This window comes from Anas acuta, chromosome Z (assembly GCF_963932015.1).
Source record: "Anas acuta chromosome Z, bAnaAcu1.1, whole genome shotgun sequence".
Taxonomy (NCBI): Eukaryota; Metazoa; Chordata; class Aves; order Anseriformes; family Anatidae; genus Anas; species Anas acuta.
Window position 1 is genome coordinate 73,380,112 of NC_089017.1, and position 19,138 is coordinate 73,399,249.

The 19,138-nt window shown below is 38.8% G+C and overlaps 1 protein-coding gene across 1 annotated transcript in view; it reads left to right on the forward strand.

Annotated features, from left to right (window-relative positions):
* Positions 1 to 19,138, forward strand: part of RASA1 (RAS p21 protein activator 1) — a 58,857-nt gene that overhangs the window by 3,437 nt on the left and 36,282 nt on the right. The window contains exons 2-5 of the mRNA XM_068667953.1: positions 10,714 to 10,863; positions 14,638 to 14,773; positions 15,603 to 15,673; positions 18,363 to 18,480. Of these exons, the coding sequence (XP_068524054.1) occupies positions 10,714 to 10,863; positions 14,638 to 14,773; positions 15,603 to 15,673; positions 18,363 to 18,480 (475 nt within the window). The remainder of the gene's footprint in view (positions 1 to 10,713; positions 10,864 to 14,637; positions 14,774 to 15,602; positions 15,674 to 18,362; positions 18,481 to 19,138) is intronic.

Below are 19,138 nucleotides of genomic sequence, written 5' to 3' on the forward strand. Positions count from 1 at the left end.
TTCGTCTTTGCTAGCAAGCACCTAATACACTTAATTTCCTCTTTTCTTTTCCACATACCTATGGAAAAGGGGAACGTGTCTTCTCTTAACGTGTTTTCCTTAATTTTCTAGCACTGGGAGGAGATTGTCAGCATGTAACAGGTTCACTTTACTCAGAAGCTCAAAATTCCCAAGTAGGGTTGATATTTATCTTCTTTGATCCCGAGTGGAATTAGTTGACTCGAGACTTGTCTGCTCAGTGTGTGTGTGTGTGTGGGGGGGGGGGGTTGTTCATTTTTCTGGAGCACGGCAGTCGCGTGTTTATATTGTAGTTTAATGCTGGGTGGGAAGCACAGGATGCTAGGGAATAAAATGGGCAATTCTGTGTTTGTTTTGTTCTTTTTTTTTTTCTGCGCTTTCTTCCCCATCTGCAAAGCTCACTGACAGGCTGACAGCGGTCTGAAATCGTGCAAGGAAATGGCCTTCAAAATTAATGAGTGAATGCTGCTTAATTTAGTAAAAAAAAAAAAATAAAAAAAATAAAAAAATCACTGCTATGTGAAATAGTTTATAGTTACTTAGGCATTTCACTAAATATCTTAGTTGACTAAATAACTTGTTTGGGATTGTAGTGTTCCATGAAAGTAGCAGAAGCAGTTCTTGGATGTTTCAACAAAATTCACATTTTCATATGGTGTTTTTTAAGCAGCGATTAGCAGTTTTAAATGGAAACAAGTTGAAATTGAAAGCCATCAACTAACAAAATGAAACAGGCTGTCAAAATACTGTCTGGTTAAAACAAAATCTTACCCAAAGCAGATGTATTCTTAGAGTAGTTCGTGGTATCTGTTGAGGCAATAAATTAGGGAGAAAAAGCTGAAAACAGAGAGATGGGTAGGGAAATAGCATTACAAGCAAAGACTGCATGGAAGAATATTTCTGTCTGAACGCGGTGTGAATTACAGTTTCTTGAGGTAAGTCTGTCAAAGGTGGCAAGCCCAGAGTTGTGCAACATTTGTTTATTTGAGTAACTAATAAGAAAAGAATTTTTTTTCCCTGAATAATGGTCGAGGATCATTTTCCATTCCAGTGAATAAGTCTGTAGCAGTGAGAGCTGGGGAAAAATGACATTGGCATATGCAGTTAGGTTCCATATAAGCAATAAAAAATGAAATGGGATGCAACTTGATTTTAGCATATGAGGTTCCTTTTCTGTTTAGCAGTTAACCTGAGCATGTAAACTTTTTCTCTCTTGGAAAACAAGGTGTTCCCCTTCCACAGGGAGCAGAAGTCGATAAAGAAATTAATTACCTGCTGGTTAGCGTACTGTTTGGGCCGCTTACAAACTAGACGTGAAGAGAAGTCTGGTTTTACCTCTGGCTGAGTGTGTGGCGTTAGAAATGCACGGTTAAGAGCAGCAGGACAGAATTGCACCTAACCATATATAGGAAGCCAAGCAGTAAGTGCGCTGACACGATAGGTACGTATATTAAAGGAAGCTTCGGATGAAGAAAAACAGAAGTGGGAAAGCATTTGGTGCTAGTGAAAGTCTGAGAAGGGATTTTCAGTACTTCTAGCTAACATTGGATGCTGTCGTTTCATCTAAGGAGTGGATGCTCTCCTGACCTTCACTTTATCTAGTTTTTGTTCTGTCCCTGATTCCGAGAACAGCAATGTGGGACTTGTGTACTCCATCTACTGTCCTGCCCTTTTGGGGTGCTCAGTGTTGTGCCGTGTCCCGTCACCTTTTGTTTTCATGCCTGGTGGTGGGGCAGCTGGGGCAAGCATGAATTTACCAGTGAGGCTTGGGTCTCTCCGGTGATGGGCCCCATCTGTAGGTTGAGCCATAAACTCTTAGGGTTCATGCAGTAGTTTTCCACTTTGTCTGTGTCTTCCTTGCTCATTTAATAAAAGCAGTGAAGTCTTTGTACGTATCTCACTGGAGGGTGCAGCAGGAGGGAGGAGGAGGTGTTTGAACCTGGTCCTTGTGCTTCCTAGAAGTATCCCCATGGAACAATCCTGTGTTCCTCTGCCTGCTGCCCGAGTACACTGAGCACCAGTAAGGTATTACTGTCACTCGGATGCTTGTCAGGCTCCTAATGCTGTTCTGCATACTTGCAGACAGTCCTCAGTCTTTATTTGTTATCTGAAGTATCTGCTCTGTCGCTCTGGAATGGAAGAGAATTTGTCTTGCTTTGTTTTTAACCTGAATATGTCTTTGCATTATGTTTTGTATTGAAGGTGATGGGGAGAGGACGGCGCTGGTTGTACTGTGGCCTTCTGCAGTGAGGTCCCTGGCTTGTCGGGTAGGGGAAGGTGCTGGTGTCTGTGGGGTGACACTGGTGGTGTCCTCCAGGACCTGTACCACTGAACATTGTGGTTCTCAACCTCAGCATTGGGACGGGGTCTGCTCTCATCAGCAAGTTCACAGCTGATACAGACCCGAGAGGAGCGCCTGATGTGCCAGGTGGGTGGGCTGCCATTTGGAGGGACCTGGACAGGCTGGAGAGCTGGGCCCTGTGGGACCTCTTCAAGTTCAGCAGAGGCAACGCAAAGCTACAGCCCCGTAGAGGACTGACTGACGTTTTTCCGTGCTGGGGGCTGACTGCTTGGTGAGCAGCTCCGCAGGGCCACTCTGTGACTGAGTGGGCCCGACAGACAGCAAGCTGAGCAGGAGCCAGAAACACATCCAAGCACTAAAACAGGTGAACAGCAGCCTCCTGGGTGGCACTGCGAGGGGCGTCAGAGGCGATCCTTCCTCTGCTCAGCACTGTGGGACACGTCCAAGGTGCTGCGTGTAGTGCTGGGCTCCCAGTGGGAGGGATGTGGGCTCAGAGGAGTGAGGCCAGTACAGGGCCACCAAGGTGACGGCTTGGGCTGGAGGAGGCTCAGAGGGATCGTATCCTCGCCTGTGAGTACCTGATGGGTAGGGACGAGGATGGGGGAGCCAAGCTGTCCCCAGTGCTGGTCACTCACAGGGCAAGACTCAGTGGGAACGAATGAAAAAACTTGAAAATCCATTTCAATACAGGAAAAAAAAAACAAACACTTTTTTTTTTAATTGTGAGGGTAGTCAAACACGGTCACAGATTGCCCTGAGACTGGAGTCCCCATCCTTGCAGGTACCTGTAACCCCGCTGCGTGTGGCTGGGAGCAGCCTGCTGTAGCTGGCCCTGCTTGAGAAGCACTGGGGGCATGGTAGCTAGACAGCCCCCGTGGTCATTTCCAACCAAAATGGTTCTGTGTGTGTATAAATACGCTGATGGTATAGTTGAGGGTGGGTGTTACGGGACTTACTTGCTGGAAATTATTACTTGAAGTACTCTGGAGTCACATCAATGGCAGTAGCTAATAGCAAAGGCTTTAAAGGGAAGCACAATAAATCCTTAAATGGGTGAAGTAGAACACTTTGTTATTTTCTGTGTAGGCAGATCTCCCAATTTCTGTGGCCAAAACTCAAGAAATTGCCTTTTAAAAATTCTAAGATACCTAATAGTGCTGCTTAAAAATTTGATCAGTTTGCTTGCAATGTGTACGTTTTCCTTTCAAGTCATCTCTTTATTACATCAATTTGTATGTGTTAATAATTGTATACAAGCCAGTGCTGCTAAGTAAATGTGAAAGCTACGGGCACATTTGAGGGAAGGAGGACACTCAACATACCCAGCCAGGGCTCTGGTCAGTTCTGGTCAAGACCTGATTCCTCGGATGCTGGTGCTGGGCTTCTGTGGCAAGGTTTTGGTTGCAGGGGGCTCCAGGGGTGGCCTCTGTGAGCAGAGCCCAGCAGCTGCCACATGTCAGAGAGGAGCCAGCTCCAGCTGCTCCAAAAGGGACCTGCTGCTGGAATTCCTGAAGAGCTGCTGCCTGTGGGCAGCCCCCGCAGGCTCAGTTCAGGAAGGACGGCATCCCGTGGGAGGGACCCCACGGGGAGCAGGGGCAGAGAGGGACTGTGAAGGAGCAGCAAAGGAGAGTCAGGGACTGACTGCAGCCCCCAGTCCCCGTTCCCCTGTGCTGCTCGGAAGAGCAGGTGGAAGAGGGTGGATAATAAAAGTGATTCTCATCTTCAAGTTTCAATAATTTACTTATTTTTGTATGTTTTGTTAGTATGTTGTTGTTGTTGAACTGAGGTAGTAACTCTTGTTCATCTTCAAGTAGTGGTTGGGCTTTCATCGGTTTATACTTTCTTTAGGTTGGAATAGTGATGCTAATGTGGAGATGTTACAGTTGCATGTATTTGAAGAAGTTGGCCGTGTAGCTAGGTGGGAATATTAAAAATGTTAACCTTTCCTGTTAAAGGTTACTTTCACTGCCCAAGCAGGAGCATGCATACGATTTTTCTCATTTATAGCTACTTAACAGATGTTTGGGCAAGGCTTTCCTCTGTGGACTTCCAGTTGCAGAGCACACAGCTTTCTGTTCTGCAGAAGCTTCAAGAAACAACGTACATTTATCCAACCTTTGCTAATCAGCTCAGGAATTGTATTGTACTTCTGTGTAGATTTATGTAAGACTTTTTTCTGAAACATTTGCTCTGTTATCCAGTCCTCCTGTTTGCTGTAAAATTATGCATATGTATGCAAATACTCACCCATACGTCTACACAGAGAAAAGGATTTTCTGTCCGTGGCTTGCTTACTGGATTCTGTGTGGTTCTTGCATAGATAAATTGCATCAACCTTTCCTACGTATAAAACTTAGCAATCATTAATCAATTAATTCATTTTCTGTGTCTCCATTTATTAGTAAACAGTAGCAGAGACTTTACAAAATTCACGTTTGGATATTTTGTTAATCCAGAGGACTGGGAATGACTTGCATTGTCTTGTTCAAGCCACGGCCGGTTCTCTGTACCTTTTCCCTAGATTTTTTTTCTTGGAGGGCTTTTCTTGCTTTCTGAGCATCTGGGGAGAGTTGTGCTTTTTACTGTTTGGCAACCCAAGGGGTGTTAGAGAAATGTCTTCATGCTTCCAAAACCAAAATGTAACAACGCCTCCATAGTAATTGTCTCTTAATTCAAGTATCGGAAAGAAAATCCCAGAAATTCCTTAATTGTTGCTAAAGATTATCTGCTGACTTGCAGAGCAGTGTTGACATTGCTTCTGTAGCTTCTTCATTACTCTTGGTTTAAACAGAAAAGACCAGAAGGCACATGTAGGAAGCATGCATGAATAGGAAACTTTTGCTAAAAATGGGAAATGTCTTGCTAAGAACTGTAATGAGTTCCAGAATTTACTTCCTAAGTTGACCTTTCAGTAAGAAAATGAGAGTTTCAAGAGCTGTTGCTTGGTTTATCTATATTTATCTTGTTTATCGGTGGCTTTTGCAAAAAGGAGATAGCGGTCACTGTTCTTTTTAGTAAATGTGTATTAGATAGGACTGAAAGAACTCCGTGGCCTGCCTTTGTTGTCTGTTGTGCTGTTAGATCTCTTCTAAGGTTTACTACACCTTGTATCTTTGAAAGGATGGAAGTGTTTAGAACCCCACTTTCTTTAAAGTTATTTAAATGTATTGCCTATTAAATGTAGGCTTACCTCGTTTTTCTCATCCTTGCTTGGTCTTTCTGTTAAGACATACTGAGTTTTTTGTTTGAGATGTTTTTAATTTTTTTGTTTTCCTCAAGTCCACGGTTGTGAATTTCTCTGCTGAAAGCATTTTAGTGACTTTCAGAGGCATTTGCAAGTACCATGGTGGGACTGAACTTTGTCGGTTGCTTCCTACTCTTCCTACATGGCCTCTTTTTTTTTTTTTTTTTCTACTTGCAGTTTTTAAGGGGTTTTAGAACATAAAAAGGATATAAGCGAACTGTATTAGGTTTACGTGTTCTGCCTCCACATGGAAACATGCATACAAAATGAATTAAAAAACACCAGCACGCTTAGTAGAAGAGTATGAAACAGCCTCTAATTTCATGCGTGCTGGGCAAAGAACACCTACAGTGCTTCAGGTTATTTTCAGCTTGTTTCAGTGTCTTACAGGTGAGTACAGTACAGCAAGTGGCGCATATTTGCAGAGCTTTTTCTCTGGCAGGAAGTTTTTTCTGGCAGGAAGTGATGTTGAGAACTGCTAAGACCCTGTCAAAAAATTGCTAATTATGGAATGGTAAGTAACGAGAGCTCGTGTAGTCTCAGGAAGTGATAACAAGAATCTGTAATGTGTGAGAGGTACTGTGAAAGGCAGTGGCTGCGTTGATAGGGAGGCAGCTGTGACCATGTCTCCTGGAAGCTCTCTGCTTGTTGTAATACGTTTTGTTGGAGCAGCAGGGTATGGCTAAGAGGAGCTTTGAGTGAAGTGGATATGGCATGTGGTGATGAATTTTCCTCTGCACTGTAACGTGTGTTGTAGGTGGAAACAGGTTTCCTGTTATTACCAATACCTTCATTTCTGCTAGGTTGCTCAAAAACGCTTACCCAGTCCTTCATCGCTCTTCTGCGTTCCCTCTCCTTGGCCTGCTGTGTGTCCGAGTTAAAGTTGCAGGGTACTGAAGTGCCGAAATGTTCGATGGAACAACATGTCTTCATACCTATGCCTCTCTCCCAAGTGAAAAGGAAAAAACATAAATATGAAAGGATTTGGCTGACCCATGTGATGTGCTCCCAGCTGGTAAATTCACCATCTGCTGCTTCGCTTCCAACAGCCTGTGTCTGGCGCGGCCTTCGTGGAGTGCCCCTGCTGGGGGCCAAAAGCCCCGTGAGCAGCGTACCCTGAGCTTGCTGGACATCGAGTGTGCATCCCCTCTGTTTGCTGTAATTGAGATTATGGAGCAGGTTTGAATAGGCTGTTTTGGATTTAAACTGGTGGAAGGGTTTTCTTGCATCAGGTTGGTTTGTGAAATGTGGAAGTCTGTTATTGACTCTCATAGAGTAAAAATGAAGGCCACAGAATGGATAATGAGCTGGTTACAGCAGGGTTAAAGTGCTGGTCATGGGAGCAACAGCCTAAATTGTGATTCATAGTTAGACGTTTTGTAGTTGAATCACTCCGTGACCTTGAGTGACAATTTTCTCTTTTTATACCTTTCATGACAGCTAGCGTATTGTTAGGACACTAGCTGTTTGTTTCAGAATGCCATTTAATTCTGTTTGCTCATAACACTGTGAAGATAGTGGATTATCAGCATTTAAAATTTTGCAAAGTGAGTGCTGGCAATACAGACGTGTTCCTAGATGGGACGAGGCGAGGAAGTAGAGGTGACTGACTAGGAACGATAGGGATCTTGTCATTGTCAGCAATGAAGGATGTGCATGTAAGTAGTTGTGAGTTACTCTCCCGAGTGCACACGTGGTAAGAGTCACAGCCAGAGGGGCAACTTTCTACTGATGAACAGCTCAGCAGGTTGTTGGGTGTGATACCTTCATATCCAAACCCTTAATAAATGTGGTGCTCTGCAGCCAGGACCCCATTTTGCCTCTCTGAGGCGGCTATATTGGACAGAAACTTAAGACATCACGTTAAATGTTGCATCTAATTGTGTGCGCGTTAAATCTGAAGCTGTTCTGGCTGCAAAAATGCTGGAACTGCTGACCTTGACCTACAGAGTTCACAATGTTGCAGAGTCTTCTGAGAGGAAAAGGTAGATTTTACTTACATGTTTTGCAGGCTTCACAGAGATACCTGATGGAGGGTTAAAGGCAGAGAATCTGGAGTTTATTTCAGACTGGTCTCATCCTTCAGAGTGCTCTGTGCTCTTTGTTCTCTGGTGAAATTACAATGAGTAGGACTGCTTCTGCAGTTCAGGTATTTCTGATGCACGTTTTCTTTGGCTAGCATTGATTATTGGGTGGATAGTATTTAGTATCTTAGTATCTTAGTATTTTTCAGTAGTGTGAATTTGTGATCAGTAACCTGGTCAGTATTGAAAGAAAAGTTGATCTGTGGATGTATTTTGAATCAAAAAAAAAATCTTAGCAAGTATTAAGAAAGATAATACTTAGGATACTTTATTGAGCACTTGATATCTATAAATGAAATCAAGCGTGGCAGTTTTATAAAACGTTCTTCGCTATTTTCTATTAAACTGCTTTAAAGTAAAGCAGAAAACTTGCAGAGTGCATCTTCGTATTAATGCCAAAGTCAGGTGAGAGCTGGGTGAAGTATAAGATGTGCGCTTTTAACATTGAAGCCTTCCAGCACTCTTCTGCACTGTATTGTTAGAGTAAAGTGGTTCTCTAGTGATGAAACTTGAGTCTGGAAAAATGCAGTTATTTCCCGACAAGCATTTTGCTTACTCTAATGGTATCTTGAAAGCTTGTACTTGAGTGTGTATCCTGTTTTCTAAAGATGTGTGCTATCTACAGAGGCTTCCTGAGGATATCACTTGAGCTGTTTTCTGCTATCGTTGCTGAGTATTGACTCTGCTCTACTGACATTTGTATCTCACCTTCCCATCAGCTGCTAGTGAAGTTCAGGGTTAACACGTGTTTTTGTAGCTCCTGGTGTGGAGTAGTTTATTCATTGCACTAATGCATAGTGAACTGCAGAATACAACTGTACTTTGTGTCAGCTGCAAGTATTTCAAGTATGTGGGTGCTCAGTGGCATTGAAGAGGCAGCTTTATTTTAGAAAACAACCCTTTTCTGAGATAAGGGGACAAACATTGTTTAGCCTTGCTTATCCCTTAATTAGTACGACATATCTTCAGCTGAGGCTGGAACAAAACTGTTGAATGGGACAGTAAGTATATCTTGTTTCACATTAGGGGAGGTAATCTCCACTGTGTGCGATACACCAGCTAACAGGGAGGGCGTCCTCTTTGTTTAGAGCTTCAGGTCTTAAAATTTTGGCACCCAGGTTTGTGCTGTGTTGCTGACTATCATTGTAAGAAATCACAGTCCCCCTCAAAAACATTGATATATTTTTTTTGTAATTCTGCTGTTTTGTTTTCCTAATATATTTTTATCAGCGATTTGCACTCCCACTTTCCCCATTTTGAAGGCATGCCTTTAAGCCTGGCATTGAAACACGATGTGTCCCTCAACAGAGCCCGGATTATTTTTCTTGAGTGGGTGATAAATAGGAACAAATAAAAGCGTAGTGAGCCTATTGTTAGTTTAAAATAGGCTCCGTGGAATGCTGGTTTCAAAGAATTTCTTGATCAGGAAGGTTTCTTCAGTCTCCGGGGAGTTTTTCTGTGTTAGGAAAGCCAGTCTATCCAGACGAGCAAAGCCCAGTTGTGATGTGTGCTCATAACCAACAGCCTTGGGTTCAAGCCACCGACATGCCCTTCGACAAGCAGGATATTTCATCCTAGAGAGCTCAAAACAGACTCCTGATTTTGTTTTTGTTTCCCATTGAGCTCTCCGGATGGGGCAGCGCAGACCGTATGCGAGCTGGCTGTTCCTGCCAGTAGCGAGGAGGCTGTGCTGCTCTGGAATGTGGTGAGGCACATCTGGGTAACCTGGCTGGTACGGCTGGACAGACAAAGCGGCACTTCTTCTGGTTTAGCTTGTTTCCATCAGGACAAGGAAGAGAAGCAAGAAGAGCTACACCAGCAACAGCACAGCTTTGCCAGGGTAAACAGCATCTACGCTGGTGCACGTAGTGCTTATCTGTACAGCTTATCTGCTTTTCATTCTGAGGCAAGCCCTCAGAGAAAACTTTTGATTTTGCTTCCATTTCATACAAAAAGTGTATCCGGCCAGATTTTATCAACAGCCCCGCTGTATTTTTTTTTTTTTAAAGAGGTAATTTTCATATCTGTTCTAAAATGCATTTTTTTTATAGCATGACAGATCTACACAAACAGGTAGAATCAGTAGGTGACTGAAGTAGTAAATGATGTAAATACCATAAAACAATGATAGTATGAAAACGGTTGTTTTCTTGAACATGGAGATTAAAGGTTAATTCTTAAGCATAGTGAGTTGATAGATGCAGACCTAATAAATTACGTTCTGTAGCTCCAGAACATGCTGCAGCTTTGTAAGTGGCACAGTTGTTTTTCCTTGTAAAAAGTGATGAGAAACACCACTTGAGTTTTTATATTTCAATTACTCTCTCCATTGCTGCTTTTTTTTTTTTCTTTTTAGTGCTAAACCTAATGCTTAATCGTTTGCGATCGAATAAGAGTTCTGACAAAAGCTATGTAAATAAAAAGAATTGAGGTAATGCTAATTAATGCTTTGCTGTTAAGTCTTACCTTTACTTTACAGATGGAAGTGCTCTTTTGTCATTTTCAGCAGTCAGTGACTTGCCACGCATCTGTACTTGCTTTTAATTTATAGGGTATGAATCGTGTTTAGGAAGGGCTCTTTTAGGACTGGATGGTGGTCTGGTAACTGCTGTAACTCCAGTTTGATGCAGGCTTTGCTACCAGGACATCCGTGTGTGTGAGCTAAAGAAAGGCTGTTACTTCTACAATTCATGTTTTAGGAAACTCCAGCCTGAACTGAAGCCCAGGCAGGCTTAAAACACAACAGTCTTCATTCAAGTCAGAAGTCACCTCAGCTTCTGTTTATTTAAAACAAGCAAATTGGAGAAAGAGGAAAAGATGATACTTAGAGCTTCTGCCCCATGGGATGGTTCAAAATGCGAGTTACTTGGTTATCTGAAATCTACGCTGTCTTAAAAGCACTTACTGGGAGGTTGCACCTGTAAATATGTAGTAACTTTGTTTGCAGGAAAAGATCACAATGATATCAGTTCCAATTGAAAGCTTGCTTTGGTCTCAGATATGTTCTGTAAGAATAAATGAAAATGTTAAGTTCTAAGGACACCCCTTGTAATTTTTTTTTTCAGGTGGTATCATGGAAAACTTGACAGAACAATTGCAGAAGAACGTCTTCGACAGGCGGGAAAACCTGGAAGCTACCTTATTCGAGAGAGTGATCGGAGACCAGGTTCATTTGTGCTTTCATTCCTTAGTAAAACAAATGTCAATCATTTTAGGTGAGAATTAAATGTTTTCTCTTAAAATACTGTATTTTTATTTATTTATTTTTTTAGAACACAGTACTGACAGCAATAACCACTATTATAATATTTCTGTCTTTTCGTTCTTTTATGGTACCGCTTTTAACTTGTGCTTAGTTGTTTTAAAATACACTACTTAAGAATCACTTTATAGTTTAAAGAACAAAAATAAAAGGAAACCCTCAGTAGAGAGAGGCTTGTCTGAAGTTGTTGTTAATAGACTTAAAGTAACATGCAGGTTTCATTAGTCAGCCACAAAGACTGTTTTGGGACTATTTCTCAGAACTCGTTTTTAGCTTACAGAACAGACTTCAATGTTGAAGTGCTAGCAAGTATGATTGCTTCCATAATTTTAAGAAAATAACAAGAAGAAATGAAGAGATTATGTATTTAACAATCAAAGGGTTTGCTTGAAACAGCTTTCAGTACATGTTAGAATTAATTGTTCTAAATACAAATAGGCCTTTATACAAAACTGTAACTAGGATTATTTCACTATTGGCAAGCTGTGTATATTAGTAAGTTCATTTATTCATTAGTGTAAATGAGATGTATTCTGAGACAGGCATGAATGTTAGTTAGCAAGTATTGTGTTGTAGTGTAACATTCACCTTCACCAAATAGCGTAGAAAAAATATTGGCGAAAGAGGAAGAAAAGTTTCTTTGTCAGTAGTAGAAACCTTTCTCAGTGGTCTTGATAGAAACAAACACAAACTAAACTCTTCAACTTCTGAAAGCAAATTATCCAGGATACCAAAGCATGACCCACTATGTCTGTGGTATACAAATGTAGGGAGCTATTGGATGTGTCTGTTGTGAGGTGAAATGTATTTCAGAGGTCCTGATCTAGCATAGGCATCAGCTCATAATTCCACTAAATTCAGGCAGTGTAGCACACAAATAGTATCTCATGTTTGCATCTTGCTATCTGAGCTAACAATTCCAGCTTTTCAGCTGTATTGATACTCTGTTGGGAACTGGTACCTGTCCAGCAGTAGCAGAAAATTAAGCTATATTTATGTTTTCTTTCTAGTATTGCTCTACAGTCCTACATTATTTTTAATAACTTTAGGCCAACCTCAGGCCTTCTTGAAGCCAACCTCAGGGCACTTGAATATTGGTTCATGCCCACCATAGAAGTGTTGCTGGCATCTCAGGTAGAAAATGTTCTCCAACAGTTTCCAATTCCCTGAGGAAAGGGTCCTCACTGTATTTTCCAAGCTTAAATAATCTTTCATTCCAAGATCCATAAAACATACCAAGGAAATTAATTTGTGTTTTGTTGATACTGTTCTTCAGAGTTGAGACACATTTCAATCTCATTTGCTGAATGTGCATTTTTTCTTTCTTAACAAAAAGACAGGTCCTATGCTCAAGAATATTGTCAAACTTAACAATGTCAGTTGATGTAATTTCAAACAAATTATAGGGATTAATCTCCTGTCTCCCACAAAGTACAAGCGCTCTCTCCACCAGAGCTTCATCTTTGCCAATTGCAGTCTACCAGAAATGGGTGAAAATGTCATTGCTAAACAATCTTCCTCTTTTTGTTTCCTACAAGTATTATTTCCCACAGTTATTTCCCTAAAAATCCCGGCATTTTGGGTGAAAATGCTTGTGTACCGTGTGATTGATGGGCAGCATATGGATCTATTAAAACAATTTATTTTCACCCATTTTTTAGTGAGTTAGTGCATGATACCAAATATTGTAAAGGACAATGTTTATCTTCTAGTCTTGCCCTTCAGGATTTTCTGGGATTACAGAAGTCTTTTTGTATATATTGGCTCTGTGTTCCAAGAAAGTTTTTGTTTATGCTTGAAATAATAATCTGAAACACTGTATTTCAATAAGAACCTAATCTCTATGGAGTAATTCACCAAGGAATCTTGCCGAAAATATGCCAAAAGATCTGGTCTAAATCCTTTAAAGTTACGTTGTTATTTGACTCTCTATTTCATTGCTACATGCTTAAAAACTTCAGATTTCATCTCTGAAGATTCACCCTTATTTAGATTTTACACTATTGGTTGGGAGAAATAATTCAGCTCAAAGAACAGCTTGAGAAGAAAGAATTTTATTAAAGTATGAGTTTACTGACCTGGTAAAGAAAACAGGAGTAAAAACAGAAGAAAGCAGCTGCAGATAAGTAATATACTAATTTTTGGATGAGAGAGAAGTTTTGTGGCAGTTGATTTTTTTTTCTTTTTCTTTTTGAATTGTGCCCAAACATTGTAAAGGGATTAGCAGTGGAATACTGGGAAGATTCAGATACGTTTATTCTTTGTATTATTATTTATTTTGAAATATCCTTGAGATAATTTTCACCTCTTCTGGAGACTGGAGAGAGAATTAAGATGAGTTCTTAGATTTTAAGTTTTTCCTTAATAAGCAAAATATGCTTACTTTGTTAATAATCTGTTTATTTTTTATACTTTATTTTGTATATTTTTCTCAGTTGATCAAAAGCAGTATATGTACACTTAGACTTCCATTTGTAGAGGTGTACCATAAGATATTTTAGAAAGGATTCTAACACTCTGCGACAAGAATTCTGGAGAAAAATAGGAAGGATTTTCTCCCTGTGATACAATTTATTGGAAGCTGCAGGTTTTATAAAAACAGATGATGTTTAATGGTTGTACCAGAAATGATAACTTTTATATAGATGAGTGTCTCCTTTTCACTTTGTGTGACTGAATGAGCGGTTCAGTCCCTGTGCCAGCATCTATTCCCTGCTCCCAGCTGCTTTCCAGATAACCCTTTAAGAATGTGAGTGAGCTGTTACAAAGGGCAGCTGTCACATCTGCATTGCTGGAAAAACTCAGGTCCAGTCGATGCCACCAATTTACATACTTCCTGTTGTTTCTTTGGATTATCTGGTCAAAAACGCTGGTTGTTTCAAATTAAGTACTTCTTTACATTTCTAAATGATTCTTGGTTATAGCAGGAATGCTTTTGATACTGTTAATCCTTTTGCCTAGATCAGTTATTTTTGACTGCTTTTAGAATTTGTATGGAATAGCAATGAGAACAGATGTAGTACCTTCCATTTTTTGTATGACAGTGTTTTCATGAATCTGTATTTTAGGGAAAACACGGCCTTGAAAGAATAAAACAAACTTTTTAAAAAAGAATTCTTTGTGTATTAAAATACCAAAAATGTTCCATAAGCTTTTCCCTGACAATTAGCAAATACAGATTAAAAAAAAAAAGTATAAGAAGATATTTTAATTATTCCAAAGTAATTTCTTAATTTTTAGCATGGATAGCAAATTAGCTGCAAGAAAATTACTATTTTTGAAGATGTTTGAATTTTCTGCGTTCTATAATCAAGTTCAGTTTTTATTATGAAAATAATTTGATAATTTATTAAATACATACATGTATTTATGTCCTGCATGATACACATGGTAGTGTTGTTGCATCTACTAGAGCACCCTGTCAGTTTTCCAGGACACTAATTACTTTTTTCTGTTTAGTTTATTTCATTTAGTTGTAGCAAATTTTATGTCTTTTTTTTCCCCTTCCTTTACAGACATAAGTAATTTCAGGTGAAATACCCATTAATTAAGGTTTGTACATCTATGTACAGAGAGGTTGTAATATGGTATTTTATTGAATGTAGATACTCTGCTTTAAAACTTCAACATTACCTAATTTTCTTTTGCTTTAAAAAAAAAAAAAGGGATTTTTTTCTACAGATGGGTTGTTTTACTTATGTCAAGCTTCCTTTTTTTTTATTAACAGGATTATTGCCATGTGTGGAGACTATTACATTGGTGGACGTCGCTTTGCTTCACTCTCAGACTTAATTGGTTATTACAGTCATGTGTCTTGTTTATTGAAGGGGGAAAAGCTATTATTTCCAGTAGCACCTCCAGAGGTAAGTAGTAACATTTTTGCAGTAATATTTTTAAGAGCCATTTACTTGGTATCGTTAATCAGTACTCATAGTTTTCTTTGGAGAAGAAAAATCACTGCAGAAAGCTCCTGAGCATCCTACATAGGCTCAACGTATCATGAGGTATAAGGAATATAATAAAAATGCATTATTACTGATGGAAAATGATTATTAAAAAAATGCTGTTTAGTGTTTTTTTTTTGTTTTTTTAATGAAAGCTAGATACTGGATATTGCTGTTGTCTCCAAAAGTAGCAATAGCATTGCAGGTGGATAGGCATAAACAAGAAAATACATGTATGTAATTCTTGGCTAGTAAGGAGTACCACTGTAATACAGGCAACCTTTATTGTTTTGTGATATTTTATGTATCTAAAAAAAATATCCAAATATTCATACTGTGGATAATCAAAGTTTCTGAAAATGGGGCATCTTTCAATTTCTCATTGCTAAAACCATGCAAACAAAACTTAAAACCTAAAAATGTTTCTGATAGTTCAAGTTCTTTAAATTTCCATTGTAATTGGAGGAAATTTCAGAATTATATTTCCATGAGAATTAGCTTATTAGCAATGTATTCTCAAGATGAGAATGTACATTATCTTTCACGGTACAAAATGAAACAAAGTGAGAACTCTCTAGCTGTAAGTGTACGAATTGTATTCTTAGTGGTTTTAAGCTTGGAAAACTTAATGCTGTTGGGGGATATAGGTGACCATTACAAATCCTTTTCTTCAGAATAGCACAGTGTTGGGGAGAGGAGTCACAAGGCAGTGAAAAAAGTGTTATTTTTGCTCTCTTCTAAATTGTAGCCTGTGGAGGACAGAAGGAGAGTTCGAGCAATTCTGCCTTACACCAAAGTGCCAGAAACTGATGAAATAAGGTATGTTTTAATATAGGTAGTAGCAGTTCTGAGATTCTCAGAGTATGTATAGATACTAACAAGGATTTAAGTATACATTCATGTGCAATATGAACATCTCTTTTTCCAGTACGATATTGTTAGCTTAAAGGATGATTTCTCTGTTTTTGTTGTTGTTGGATATAACAGTAATGCTTTTTTTTTTCTCTGTATGCTACTTTGTGTTGTACGGGAAGTTGCATTAGATTGTTAGAACTAAAATTAATTATGTTTCTCCGGTAAGTTTTATAAAGGCCTGTGTTTTTCTTAAAGAGGGCAAATTTGTATGAGAGAAAATTCTGTGCAGAAGTGTCTCACGAATATTTGAAATAAATGTTTTAGGCTGCTTTTTCCCTTAATTGTGTATAGGAAGTAGCTAATAGCAGATAAATAGTTCAAGCCAAAGTAATCCTTCCCACCAGAAAGAGAGAATGTGAGCCTTGACTACCTAAAAATTTGAGACTAGCATACTTGGTACCTTTTTTTGAACTAAGAAAGAAGGAGCAACATTAAAGAAACAAAGGCTTCTGATGTGCTAGTATGTATTTTGTTGTCTGTGCTTGGAAACTTTTGTTTCCTGTGACTGTTACTTTGTTCTCATTGCTTGTCTATTCTTCAAGTAAAGCAAGAATGATTCTTGCTTCCTTTCTCTTCCCCTTCTCCTTTCAAAAAGTCTGTATTGAACAAATGATATTTCAATGTGTAATCTCCAGTAATTTAAGACTTTAAAAGGTTACTGAACTGTGCTGGTTTATCATAACTTTTTGTTACATTGTTACTCATTTCCTTTCTAACACTGATACCTTAATTTTTTCAGTATTGTCTGTATGTTGATTTTTCATGGTACTCTGCATATGTGGGAAGGAAACAAATCCAACAGTCCCATCTCCAATAGAACAGCATATGCTAATTACTTGGAGCGATAATGCTTTTCTGTGATACTTTTCCAATTGAAAAAAAATAATTTAGTATGAGGGTTTCAAAGAGGTTTGCACTGATTTTTAGTCTCATGAGACTGTCTTGGTTTCACAAGCTGATTTAACGTTCCAAGTGAATTGGGAATTGGCTTGTTTTTAGGAGTATTGATCTAAGATACAGTTGGGCTTGATGACCTTTTAGGTCCTTTTCAACTGAACTATTCTAATTTCCAGCAATACAGAAAAAGATATAAGAGCTTTATATCCTTGTTAGGGTGGAAACTTAGTGCACAGCTCACAGCCTAATCCAGCCTGACCTCCTTAAGGAATAATGTGATCATATTTATCATTGAGGTGATGATTTTCTAAGTAAGGGAGGAGAAGAAGAGGGTGGTAAGGCAAGGAGGGAACTCTAGTTACACATTTCAAGTAAAACTTCTTACTGCGTATAAGAATAAAAATACCAGTCAAGTCCAGTATGTGCTTACTGCACTTAACTTACAGGAGAAAAACATTTTGTTACTTTTCTACAATTTTTATTGTGATAGCAAATAATACCTTTTCTCCCTGTTCCAGGATACAGCTGAAATGCAGAGCTTTGTGATAGGCTTATGAGATCATGGTTAAAATAATTCTGTTCCTGGCATTGCCCGGAACAAAGTTCTCAGTTTGTTCTGGGTCAAATAAATGCACTCTGTGACTCAGTGAATCTTGACCGAAAACTTTGTAAATACTGATGAGGATATTAAAGTTAATAGCATTGCAGGATTAATTTCAGCATATCATCCATGCAGCAACTTACCGTGTAGTTAGTTCTTCATAATAGAGCTGATGTAGGGTACTCTTACTGGCCACCACCCATTCTTACAGCTTAGGTTCATTAGCAGATGAATTAATTCCATGTTCCATTAGGCTTTTTTATTTTAGCTGTTGGCTTTATGCACAATCTTAATGCCTTTTTTGGTAGCCATCTCAAATGAGAGAAATGTTCTTTGAAATTTGCTGTGTAATTTTGGACTGGATTTGTAGTTAATGAGCTTCAGTGTCTTATACATGTAGATACTTCCTGTACCCTTGATGCATCATCTAACTTGATTGAGAAGTCCTGCTATGCTACAGTGAAATGCTTACGTGTGACCTGAGTTTGGGATAATTTAAGGAGTAACTTACCCAAACCTTCTAGTAATGAAGCTCCCTTAGGCACGTTAATGCTTCTTATTTATGCTTTTCTTGTAGCTGATGGCATGGCTTTTCCAGTAACTATTCTATACTCTCTTTGTAGCACTTGTTTTCTTGTGTGAGAACATAAATAACAGATGTTCCACGGGCTTCTGTTATGCTAGATTAGATTTCAGTGAAAGGAGTGTTATTTTCTTACAGACTACTAATGGCATTTTAATTGCTTTACTGGTGTTTTATATTTGGTCCATCTCAAAAAAATAAAAGTATTACTATCTTCTAATACTGTTGTGTTATTTCTGTCTTATGCATTGTTAGTACGCTTTAAAGTTGATAGAATTTAAATATGTATTACATTTTGAATGTAAATTAAAGAAATATAAATATTCATATATGATAGCCACTTAAACCGTGAGAAAAATACATACACACAGTATGCTTGGAATATCCATGTATTTTCATAAGCAGATTATCTCAAATGTTTTGCTGATATTCTGCTCAAGAATTCATTGTGTTCATTAAAGCTTGTATTGTGATTGTATTTCTAACTTTGTTATTACTGTAATTCTCTTTAGTTTCCTTAAAGGAGACATGTTTATTGTCCATAATGAATTGGAAGATGGCTGGATGTGGGTTACAAACCTTCGTACAGATGAACAAGGTCTTATTGTAGAAGACCTGGTAGAAGAAGTGGTAAGTAATTTTATATTTAAATCTTTGTGTATATATCTCTATGTGTGTGCATATAAATAAATATATGTAAACTACTGAAATCAGTGACACTTAACTGCCTCATTTTCAGTTACAAGATTTTTTTCTGAGCCTGGTAATTGGATCTAGTGGTTTTAAAAAAACTATGAAAAACATTTAAACCCTATCCAGTATCAAAAAAGCACTTACTCGCATGTTGTCCAAAGAAATACAAATGAATGGTACTGCAAATTTGCCAAGCAGTTCCATAAACTCAGCTGTCTTTGTAAAGAATCTGCTGGTCATATAATTGCATTTGTGTCTTATGGTTGTGAATGTTTTGTGGCAAACTGTACAGGGTATAGTTTTATGTTGTGGCAGGCCTTTCTTTTAAGGTCAATACATAGAAAATGTTAGTGAACTAGTTGTACCTGGAAGGGTATATGCTAACTTGAGAAGTTAACCAGGTGACTTGCAGGTAACAGAGTTTACTGCAAGAGAAGAGACAGTTTAAAGGACTTGCTAAGCAAGAGCTTTTTATTTTATTTTTTTCTTAAAGCTTAGCATTGCTTTGGATGTTTTCCTGTGTAGCATAGGTATTTTGCTGTTAGTGGAGTTACTTGCAGCTGCTTCTTACAGATCCAAGTGACAATGTGAATGG